This window comes from Apaloderma vittatum, unplaced genomic scaffold (assembly GCF_000703405.1).
Source record: "Apaloderma vittatum isolate BGI_N311 unplaced genomic scaffold, ASM70340v1 scaffold28712, whole genome shotgun sequence".
Classification (NCBI taxonomy): domain Eukaryota; kingdom Metazoa; phylum Chordata; class Aves; order Trogoniformes; family Trogonidae; genus Apaloderma; species Apaloderma vittatum.
The window spans coordinates 1-12,292 of NW_009705724.1; the positions used below are offsets into that span (position 1 = coordinate 1).

General features: G+C 38.5%; 1 protein-coding gene across 1 annotated transcript; it reads left to right on the top strand.

Annotated features, from left to right (window-relative positions):
• Positions 1–51: 51 nt before the first annotated feature.
• On the top strand, positions 52–11,865 carry METTL16 (methyltransferase like 16; the record flags this gene model as incomplete). Its single annotated transcript, XM_009865542.1, has 8 exons — positions 52–251; positions 2,186–2,326; positions 3,242–3,357; positions 4,109–4,251; positions 7,661–7,730; positions 9,306–9,395; positions 10,984–11,157; positions 11,251–11,865. Coding segments are annotated over 8 exons (1,549 nt in total), but the record flags the coding sequence as incomplete, so codon positions are not given.
• Between the last annotated feature and the right edge of the window lie 427 nt (positions 11,866–12,292).

Below are 12,292 nucleotides of genomic sequence, written 5' to 3' on the forward strand. Positions count from 1 at the left end.
TGTGTGTGTGTCCTGACACCGGTAACCCCTGTGCTTGTTTGCGTCTTTTAGCCTGAATTTCAAGGACCCGGAGGCGGTGAGAGCTCTGACGTGCACCCTCCTGAAGGAGGATTTTGGGCTTACGATTGACATCCCCGTGGAAAGGCTTATTCCCACCGTTCCCCTGAGGCTGAACTATATCCACTGGGTGGAGGATCTCATCGGTCACCAGGAGGCTGACAAGCAAGCCCTTAGGCGAGGCATTGACATAGGTACTTCTAAAAGCAAAATGTTCAGTTCGTTGCCTACTGTCAGTGACACTAGCTGGTAAAACTTGTAACATGAAATTTGAGAAGCAAAAATCTGAACTGTGCTCGCCGTGGTGAAACAGACAATCTGAGTTCACTGATAACTCACATTGTCTTCTTGGTGGGTAGAATTTCTCTGTACAAGCACAAGAATGGCCACAGAAGGCAATTATTTGACTTCCTGTGACCTTGAGCTCTCTTGATTGTAGCTTTGTGTGGTACACAAAAAATAGGCTGCTAGTAACACAGACAAAAATGTCATTGTAAAAGAATTAGAAAAAAAAGATGGCATTTCTTCTCAGTCTTCTAACTAGTGAATTATATGAACAATCTATTAATTTTGCCATTGGACATCTGCACAAGAGAGTTGCATGGTGATGTTTTCTAATGTTCCTTCCAATAAAATTTCTTCTATGGTTTTAGGTGTATTTAACTGAATGACCTGTCTTTAAAAAAACCTTTTTTTTTTTCCCCAATATAGCTATTTTAATGAGCTACGTTGTAAAAGACACATAATTAGAAATTGAGGCAAATAGTGGCAAAGCTGTTTCTTGGTTGTAGATGGTCAAAAATTTCCTGCATGTTGTTGAAAAACAAGTATTTTTTTAAACCAGACTAAGCATCCACAGGTGGATGATACCATTCTCTTCATGACTATAGGAGCATTGCAGCTTGCTCAGTTTCATTATCTGGATTATTGGATAGTATCTGGACAAATTTGGATTAAGCAGTAGATTAAACATTTGTTAGAGATGTGAATTTATAAGATGTACACTGATACACATGATTTGGTTTTAGTTAGAAACAAAAAAACCCACAAGCTCTGCAGGAGCAAGAGACTGTATTCCACACATAGATAATAAAAATGGTATTGGGATTCCAAATTTTTGATGATTCTATACAAATTATTTAAAAGGCACTTGTAATGGTAAATTTGAATTTAGTTCACATCTTTTGTCGGTAGAATCTTCCCTTATGATTTCAAAGGCTTGTTTTTGAAGATTATTTTGTGCTGAAGTAAACTCCTAGCAAAATAGAGAGAAGTCGGAATTTCCTTTCTAGCTTATGTTTTAATGCTTGACATTAAAACTTTAAAGTTACTGACTTGAAAGCTAGAGTTCCATAATCTCAAGTTACCATGCCAGTTTTTTCTTTACTATTTTCTTGGTGTTTGCTAACATCATTATTTTTTTTCCAGTGGAATTTTTGTTCTCCTGAAATTTACTGACTTACATTTTAACTTAGATTTGTGACAGATACAAGGCTTATATCGGCATGTGGTGTCTGCACAACTGCTTTCCTTTCATAACTTTTAAGTCCATTAGCCAGCTTCTATGCATTTGATATTGGGTTGCATTTTTGTAAACAATTTCAATGAACTTCATTGCAGTAGGTGGCTAGGCAGAAGAGACATCCTTTCAGCCCTCCAAATAGTGGAAAATATCCAGTTCGGGGAAAAATCTCCAGTTCGGGTTTGTAGTGAGCGTTTATGATGTTCCTGCTCTGTGCAAAAGCAGTAAGTCTTCCAAGAGGGATGTTACAGGAGCACTGGAAATAACTGCATGCTTTTGTGTACTGTGTTAAACAGTATTTTGTGTACTGTGTTAAACTGTGACAGTGTTAAACGCTGTCATATAGAAGAAATAGCTTGAAAAGAAATTGATCATTTGCTAGAAACTTTATTCCAGCTTATTCTTTCTTTTATTAAATGAATATTTAACAATGCTGTATTTTAAATAAAGAAAATAAAATTCACTGAAGAACTGAGTAGTGATGATCAGTAATCAACGTTTTCTTAAAATAGTTCTTTTTTTTGTAAAAAGCACATAGTTAACCTCTACACTGTGTATAGCACCAGAGACTTGGTTTGCCTTTCTCATGACTTTTCACTTCTGCAGGGACAGGGGCATCTTGCATATACCCGTTACTTGGAGCAACTTTGAATGGCTGGTATTTTCTTGCAACAGAAGTGGATGATATGTGCTTCAATTATGCCAAGAAGAATGTGGAACAGAATAACTTGTCTGATCTTATAAAAGGTATGATATAATAAGGTTTTTAGCAGCATATGAATGTTCTGTATTTTCACCATGTTCAGGGGCATATCACAATCTGTATTGCTGCCAGATACATGCTCAATTGTTTTTACTGAAGCAGAATGTTTACTAAGGTCTGTGTGCTCTTAAGCCAGGAAGTCACAGCTGATCTAGAATGGGATGCATGGATAAAGGACTACTCATCCTTAAAAAAATCTTAAAACTTCATCCTGAGGTGTTTCCCTCTCTCTGTATTTTTTTTTTTTGTCTGTCGCTGAAGTATTTCTTAGAGTTGGGGGACCCTAGTAAGCAGAATGTTTGCCAGAAAGGAACTCTAATCTTTTTTCTTTCCTAGTGTTTTTTCTAAATCATGTAAGACTACAGTTCCTATGCAGGATATATAACACTGCTGACACAGTAACTCTGTTTTATAATAAGATTCTATGTAAAGCTAATTTTGGTGATGTGTAACTTCAGTTAAGATAGTTTTATCTTAGTCCTGCACTTTCTTAGCTTTACACTCTAGAAAGACCAAACAGTATATTTCCTTGAATATCATTCTAGAATTCCATCTCTCTAAAAGAAATTGTTTAGACTCTGATTTTTTTACCTCTGACACTTGTTTGAATTTTTGAAAAATCTTGAAGTGTATTTGTAGTTGCATTGGAGAACTCAGTATAACTCAAGCAGTTCCTGTTACTTCAGACAGACTCAAATAATTCTACTACTGTGTATAAACACACAAGCTGTATGCTAATCCTTAACCTGAAGTCTTTATTTGTATGCTGATATTTGTTACCTTTCTTTAAGAAAGTATTGTTTAGAAAGTACAATTTTTATAGAATCGTTTAAAAAAGCACTGTAAATGTAAAAAAAAATGTGAAGTCCCTTACTGACTAAATTCCTGTTTTCTGTTAGTGGTTAAGGTACCACAGAAGACCCTTCTTATGGATGCACTGAAAGAGGAATCTGAGATCATTTATGATTTCTGCATGTGCAACCCTCCCTTTTTTGCCAACCAGTTGGAAGCAAAGGTGAGATGACAAAACTACATGCTGCATGTCCTTCAGTGTTTAGTGAGTAGGAGCCTAGCAGCAATTTAACATTTTCCCTTAGGGAAGATTAAGTGGAAAATCCCAAATCATGAAATAGCCTTTAAGTCTTGTCCCTCCCTACTCTGCACCTCAAAGGAGTTTTGAAAAGCTTAACTCTTACCCTTCCTAAAGTGGAGAATGGCCTGTAGAATTCTTTCAAAAGTTCTTCCTGCCTTAGAGGGTTAGTTTGGAAAGTAGACAGCTAATAAATCTGAAATCAAGATCCCATTGCGTAACAGAGGAATTAGCTTCTGGCATCGTGCCTGTCTGTATATTTAATTTTCTTAGTGATTTGGGCAATGTCCAAACAGTTCTTGTGATATCCACTGAATATAGTCAGAAACTTAGCTCCATCATATAGGGCAGTGGTAAAAGATGTTTTAAGTATGTTATCCATACACTATGGATAGTAGTTGTGTAGATGCATGTTACCAGCATGTCTTGCCACATTTCATATTGACAGGATGCTGATGTGTGACAAGTAACTTACTAGGTTTGAGTTTGTAGGGAATGCACTCAGTTGTACTTATTTTGAACTTATGTTTGTCTATTATCCATGGTTCTGCTGAGGGGAGGATAATAAGAGGTGGTGACAGTTGCTACCCAGTAAAGATTGAGGCAGGAAGCAATGTACAAAGCAGCCTAACATTTCATTAAAGTGTTCATCTCAAACGTTCTTCATTTTATCCAGGGAGTAAATTCTCGAAATCCACGGCGTCCCCCTCCCAGTTCTGTAAATACGGGAGGGATCACAGAAATCATGGCCGAGGGGGGAGAACTAGAATTTGTCAAAAGAATTATTCATGATAGTCTACAGCTTAAAAAGAGGTTACGGTAAGTGCTTTCTTGCAGTTGAAAAACCCACACATTTTGTCTACTTCTTTAGCAGAAATCATATGAAAGTGATATTTTAGTGTAAGGAATGTAGCAGTGATCTAATGGTATCTGTTTTGTTTAGTGGTACATGCACATCAGTAATTAGTCTCAGTTTATGTAAAAACAGTTGTTCTTGAGCATTAAACAATTACAACTCATTGTTGGAGATATTTAAACACTGAAGGCAGAAAAAAAAGCCAGTAACAGTGACACTTGTAGCTTGCAGCTGAATTACCACATATACCTGTTAAATACAGTCAGAGTTGATTCTGGGATGGGGTGAAAGATTTATGGCTAGTTATCTGTTCATTATCTAAACGTTTCTGTCTTCCTGGCCAAATTTTGGTAAATTGCAGCTTTGTTTACTAAAGAGCACTGTTGTACTGAATGCTGTCTTGGGTGAGCATAAGTTGCAATAAAAAACAGTGAGACCTTCTTGCAGACAAGATAAACAGATGGCACATCTTCAGTTTTCTGCCCATCAGACTTTTGCTCCTCTCATGCTCTATGTTACTCCTCTAGCTCCTCTGGAAGAATCTTTTTTTTTTTTTTTTTTTTTTTAAATGTCCTTCTAAAATGTAGTTGCCAAAGTTGTGTATTACCACAGCTTCATCAGTGCCCTAAGCAAAGAAAATACAGTCTGCCTTCTGTACATTGAAGAAGTATTCTGCTTTTGTTTTGTGTAGGCCAGTCTAGGTAGAGCATTGCATTAGAACCTCATCTTCATCTAATACCAACATTTTTCTTCAGAATGCTTGTTTTTGGAAGAACCAAGACACAGCGAAACTGCCTTTGGCTCTGTAGTGCTTTGAAGGAAAAAAAAAAGTTGAGAAGGTTGCAGAGGTTGCAGTTTTGCAAATCTTGAAATGTGGTTTTTTTTTTTTTTTTTTTAAGTCCCTCCTTTCTCTATCACCTGCAAAATCTTACAAAATATAAAAAGGGGATATATATGGCATGGCAAAGTGATTATAATAAAGGATTTAGTGTTTGGAAGCGATTACAAGCGAGAAGAATTAAACTTTTGAGAATTTTATCACTTCTCTTCATGCCAGTGAGGACACTAGAAAATGATTGGTATTCCTATCAGAATTTGTAGGTAGAATGTTACTTTAGGCTACTTCTTAGGTATGCATACCCTTACGTGTGTGTAAAATGTAGTGATTTTTCAAAACTATAAATATAAGTTGAAACAGTTGTTCTGAATTTAGTCAGTGATACAGTGGCTGAGGAGAGGCAGATGAGAGGGAGAGTGATGGTATAAATGTATACGTTTTAAATGTTCTTACACTTACAGCTGGATGTTTCTTTCTGGTATGTAGTGGGTTTATTCCACCAGTATAGTTTCCACAGGAGCCTGTGGTGTACTGTGTACAATGCTACTATGATCTGAAGAGCAGAGGTATACCGTTGCAGACTTAATTGGGCCTGTAACTACATCTGTGGTGACTTCCAGAAATGCAATAGCAACATGGCTTCTGGTTTCACATAGTATGTGTAAATCCAGGAGAAAGTTGCTTTTCGTCAGTTGCTGTTTGATGACTTTGAAAGGAGTGGCAAATGTAGTAGAGAACTGGCTGATGTTACTCTAAAGGTGAGAAGTCTTTGCTCTGAAAAGGGGATGTGGAATTATGAGGAGTGTGTCGTTTCTGTATTGCTCCTTTTGGCAGCACCACTGCTCTAGGAAAGTATATCTCTTGATCTGATAAATTGATAGCGTAAGGCATGACACACACCTACATGCTAATTGTGTATCATATTTAGGAGGGAAAATAAAAAAAGCTCTGTGTGTTTGGGGGGTAGGAATAGTTCATGATTTTGGATATACCACCTTGGAGAATCTGATACAGAAAAAATAGTTGACTCAAAATACTGTTTCCTATTTTGTTAAAGATAAGTTAGAGTTTGGAAACTACCAATGGTTTGAATAATGAGCTGTTAGTAGAGGGAGACTCCCTCAAGCCAGGGCATCATATAATCATAGAATGGTTTGGGTGGGAAGGGACCTTAAAGATTATCTAGTTCCAACCCCCCTGCCATGGGCAGGGACACTTCCCACTAGCCCAGGTTGCTCAAAGCCCCATCCAGCCTGGCCTGGGACTCTAGCAGGGAGGGGGATTCCACAGCTTCCCTGGGCAACATGTGCCAGTGCCTCAGCACCCTCAGAGTAAAGAATCTCTTCTTAATAGCTAATCAGAATCAACTCTCTTTCAGTTTAAACCTGTTACCACTTGTCCTATCGCTACACTATCTGATAATCCACTTGTTGCCCGGCCTGTATTTGTGCTTGGTATTGTGTGGAACCAGGTGCAGGACCTTGCACTTGGCCTTTTTGAACTTCATAAGGTTTGAAGATAATCTTGACTGACTTACTCCCATCCCCACTTCAGCTAGGAGTCAGAGGTTCAGTATTTTGTAATTTTGGGAAAGATGTATGGTCTAGTTTTGCTAGAAATTTTGGAGTTTAATATAAGTGTTGCTGTGTGAAATTTTATATATTGCATTATACAGGAAGTAAATTTAAATAATTGCCCTTTAATGCCACTGATACTATTTTTTTCATGTTTGCAATATATTTTATTTGTGTATGTGAGCAGTTTAAAGTGCTTACTTTCAGTTTAGATGCATAGTCTTGAGGAAGCTGTCCCTTGATAACTGGGAACTCCAATTTTCATACTTCAGATATATTTTACAAATAACCTTTTTGAATCCAGTCATCAAGAAAGTATGGAAGAGGGAGATTGTAGAGCTTACATAGTAATTTACATGAAGAATGAGGTGTAATGTTTGGAAAAGTTGAAGGTGAGGAGCTGTGTGGAAGATAAGCCCCATGAGCAGTGGGAAAATAAATTTCATTTTTTTTTTCCCCTCACTGTTGCTTATCTTATGAAATATGAGTTAGTTGATGTAAAAAGTAAAGTTGATGTAAAAGTAAAAATTTGTAGTCAGTAGGTCTGCTTCTGAGCCGTGAATACATGTCAATAGTTGAATATTCCTTTTTGTTCTGATTCATTCTCCAAAGAAAGTGGAGAAGTTGAACAAATTATTGTAAGGGGTAATATCTTCCACCTAACTGGAGCCAATTCTTTGAAACAGAATTCTTGATTGTTTAGGCACTGTTTCAATAACAGACTTAATATATTTCCTAAGAACTTGAAAAGATTCCATTGCTCAGTCTGTCTTTGGGCATTCTGTTCCAATTCATGTTCAATTATGTCCTGGTTTCTGCATAAGAGTGTTATTAATTTGTTGCTGTTTTGGTTTTACATCTCCTATGATCTTATAGGTTTCTGATCCAAATAGTTCTTTCTGGTAGTTGCTGTTTTTGATTTGGCTGCATTTGTAAGATGCTCTTTTAATATGTTTGCAGGTGGTACAGTTGCATGTTGGGGAAGAAATGCAGTTTAGCACCATTGAAAGAGGAACTTCGAATCCAGGGGGTGAGTTTGTATATAGTCCACAAATATACTCTATATAAAGCTACTAGATAAGTAGCACATACCATCTCCAGAATTTTGTCTTAAGCATTTCTTCATCTATTCTAGAACCTACAGGGTTTCTGCTTTAGCCCTAATAGGGCTGTTGTAAAAAAAAAAAAAAAAAAAGAAAGAAACCAAACAAAAAAAAAATTAGCACTCTTTTCTCTTAGCTAACATGAAATCTAGCAATTTGATTGGTAACAGAAATTGTAACGTAATTTAAATGGCAGCATTTTGTTTGTTTGTTTGTGTTCAGTTCTGGCACCAAGTAAAATCAAACCTTGTGCTACTACTCCTGCAAGAAGGCTATGCAAAGAACATTTTTTATGGCTTTCTGAAGAAAGCCTAGTCCTCTCTAGTTTCCATGTGAAGGAAGTGATTGTGAAATCTGTCCTTGTATATGTTGGAGAGGTGAAGGAAATCAGTTCACAGAAGAATGAACTATGGGCCGTAGGGAATTCCGAACTTGGTACGAAGAGCAGATGCTGAGCCAGGCACCAAATTTGAAGTATCTTGACTTTATTCCCTATCCTTCCACGGTTTTACCTCACTATTAAAGTGAGAGAAATTCTTGCGAACATTGCATAGAAAAGATGAGTTTTCCTTTTGTATTTTTCTTGAAATTACCAATTTTGTTTTGTTCAGGTTTATGATCTTTGTTGTAATAGAGCTGGGAGTATGTTCACTCTAACCAAGCGCAGGCTGTGTTGTGGTTCAGTCTAGGATGCAGCATAATTGTTCCATTCATTATTCAGAGTGTCTTGATACTTGCTTGATGTTTTCCTGGAATTTTGATAGAGCTAGTAATCCAAAGGGAAGAAAAATTCTAGGACAGAGACACCTTTTCCTCTCACTTCTCGGAAATGCCTTCCAAAAGAGAGTGTTTGTTTTGTTTTGTTTTTTTTCTATGCAGACCTGGGGCTTATGCTCTGGAGCTGGTTGTTCAGAGTAAGGTGGGATCGTTGATATTTATCCTTGCTAGTATTTTGGACATTCTCCCTACCATACATAAATGCCTTACAGCATTTGTGTATAGAAAGACTAGTTAACACTAGCATTGGATCCAAGTTCTCTATTTAAAGGCAGCGGAAGTTCAGACTTGATTTTTTGGACTAGAGAGAGAGAAGTGTTCCTTAGGCGCATGTCTGCCATCTGCAGGCGAGTGGCGTGGCTTGGCTTCCCAGCCCTTCGTTGCCTTTGTTCAGTATTCCTTTGCTACAGCAATGGGTTGATATTCAGTGTGGAACAGGAGCAAGATCTGAACAAGGGGAAAGGATGTAATGTTGTGTTGCTGAACTTGAAGGGCACAGACATGACAGGGCAGAGATGGGAAGTCCTGGGCACGGATACCAGGCTTGGTACTGACCAGCTTCAAGTGGGTCTGACATCTATGAGCCATGTCAGAAAGAATCTTCATTTCTATCATGAGAATATAACTGTACTAACTTCGTATTTTTTTTAAATTTGAAAATACATGCAGTAAACCAATGTGTTTTATTAATATGAAATGAAGTTTTCTGTTGTTTCTTTGCATAGGTTCCTAAGGTTACTCATACTGAATTCTGTCAAGGACGCACCATGAGGTGGGCACTGGCATGGAGTTTCTATGATGATGTACAAGTACCAGTAAGTAGCTTAGTTTTTGTTTTGCTTATGATTGTCTGTGCCTCTTATTTGAGGAAGGGCCTAATGAGCTCTAACTGCTGTGGAACAAAGTGTTCTCCTTCAGACTGGAACATTGGATGTGCTGAGCTCTATGGGCAGTGGCATTTCCTAGCTGGCTGCCAGTCCCATAGCGGTTGTTAGATGTGATTCAGAAATGACCTATGTTTAGGGAGGAAAAAGGAAACCTGTGCAGGAACCTGTGGGTTTCAGTGAAAGGGTCAGTTATAACATACTTCAAATAGCAGTTTGGTAGTATTAAAAATCTGGTACATTTGGGGCTAGATTCGAGCTTCAAGCTCTCCTCTGAGAACTTGGTTTTAATTTTCCATATAGATTCTGTTACCAAATAGATGTGAAATATCTAGCTCAGATTTGCTTACATGAATACAGTGTTCAGTCTGGAATACAGTGTTCAGTTTTGCGCTCCCCAATTCAAGAGAGACAGGGACCTACTGGAGAGGGTCCAACAGAGAGCTGCAAGGATGATCAAGGGACTTGAACATCTCTCCTGTGAAGAGAGACTGAGAGAATTGGGGCTGTTTATTCTTGAAAGGGGATGGCTGGGAGGGGACCTTATTAACGTATGTAAATATCTGAGGGGTGGGTGTCAAGGGGAAGAAGACAATCTCTTCTCAGTGGTGCCCAGTAATAGAACAAGGAATAATGGGTTTAAGTTAGAACATAGGAAGTTCCACCTCAACAATTTCTTTACTGTGAAGGTGACAGAGCACTGGCACAGGCTGCCCAGACAGGTTGAGGAGCCTCCTTCTCTGAAGACTTTCAAAACTCGCCTGGATGCGTTCCTGTGTGGCTGCCCTAGGGGATCCTGCTCTGGCAGGGGGGCTGGACAGGATGATCTTTCGAGGTCCCTTCCAACCCCTGACATTCTGTGAATCTATGAATGTTACGTCGAGCTTGTTCACTGTAGCTAATGTGGCCCCGTTGCTTTTTTGGATCCAAATGTGTTGGTATAGAAAATAACCTTTTAGAAGACACCAGTAAACTTTCGGTGAACTCGGATACGAATGTGGATATTAGCACTCCCCAAGTGCAGTTGCACTTTCTCAGCTCATAGAGAGCTAAGTATTTTGAAGGAAGCAGTGCTGTTTTTTGCCGGATGTCCAAACGTAAACTTCTTTTGTCCATCACGCCAGCATTTAAGGGGCCGGTTAGCTCAGTGGTTTGAGTGTGGTGCTGGCAACAAGGACCATCACCGAGGTAGCAGGTTTGATTCCCACTTGGTCCCCATGTGTTGCCTGGTCTAGTCGAGAGGTGGCGTCCCTGCCCATGACAGGGAGGTTGGACTAGATGATCTCTAAGGTCACTTCCAGCCTAGGCCATTCTATGATTCTATAACTAGCCAAGCATAAAGTGCATGATTCTGTTAGCTGTTTTTAACCTAAAACTTTTTGGAGTGATGTGAAATTTGGGCCATGTCATCCACTTTTTAGCAGTTTGCATTATACTCTTAATTCCTGTATCTTCTGAGTATAAAAGTCATCCCACGAATACTGCATAGCTTTGTATTTTTTTCTTTTGTTTCTTCTAGTCACCTCCTTCTAAAAGAAGAAAATTAGAAAAACCCCGAAAACCAATTACATTTATGGTCTTGGCTTCTACAGTCAAAGAGTTATCCATCAAAGCTGCAGCTATGGGCTGGGATGCTGTAGAAGCTCTTGCTGTGGTTAGAGCCTGGGTGGAGAAGATTCTCACGGATCTGAAGGTACAGTATGAAGTATTAGGTATTAAAACAAGATCCTCCTTGAAAGCATAACTGTGAAAGGATAGTATGATGTTCTGCTGTTGTCTGCAATAGGTTCAGCATAAACGTGTTCCCTGTGGAAAGGATGAAGTTAGCCTGTTTGTGACTGCCATTGAAAACTCCTGGATTCATCTGAGGAGAAAGAAACGAGAGAGCATAAGACAATTACGAGAACTTCCTCGAGCTTCTGAAGATACTCTGCAAGCAATGGAGGTGGAAAAAATGAGCCAGAAGAGTGTGAGCAATGATTCAGACTGTGAAAACTCCAAGACTGAAGACTCTGAAATGGGGCTTATTGTACCTGATGAGGATGTCCCCTCGACTGCAGGTGACGAGCTAACAGAAGAGTCTGCTGCCAGAGAAGAATGCAGTGAGCACATGAAGGAGGAGGAGACAGAAGCGGAGCAGGGAGAAACATCACTTGGCAAAGGTTCCAGTAATGCAAAGGAGAAACCTTGCCCTTCAGAGGAAGCGAGCAGTCTGACAGTTCAAAAAGAAAAAAGTCCCAAAGAAACTAGGTGTTTTCTTTTTAAGTGTTTAATGAATGTGAAGAAAGAAGGAGATGATGTATTAGTAGAAATGCACTGGGTTGAAGGACAGAACAGAGACTTGATGAACCAGCTATGCACATACTTACGGAACCAAATTCTTCGACTTGTTGGTAGTTAGCCCTTTTTCCTACTTTGGGTAAAGTTAGTCCTCAATTTTTTTAAACGTTTTTTAAATGGATTAAGATTTTCAGTTAGCAAAACCTTTTTTTTCCCCTTAGAAAATGAGTACAGTGGAGATTAAAGGTTCCTTTTTTTTTTTATGAATAGCTCTTTCAAAGCCGCAAGGAGTACATGAAGTGTACTTCATTGGTCGTGAAATGATGGGAAAGTCATAGATTTTGTGCTGCAGTTGTAAAACTACATGTTGAAGTGAAACATGTCTGTGCTGTGAGCGTTTCAAATAGCAGCAGTGCTTATTCTGGTCTTGTTATTGATGCAATAGAATTATATATTGTTACTAAGTAGAAATATTTACTGAAATATTTTCTTTCAGTATTTTTTCAATACTAATGCAGAAAATAGTCTGCTGTGGGAATTGTTTTCTA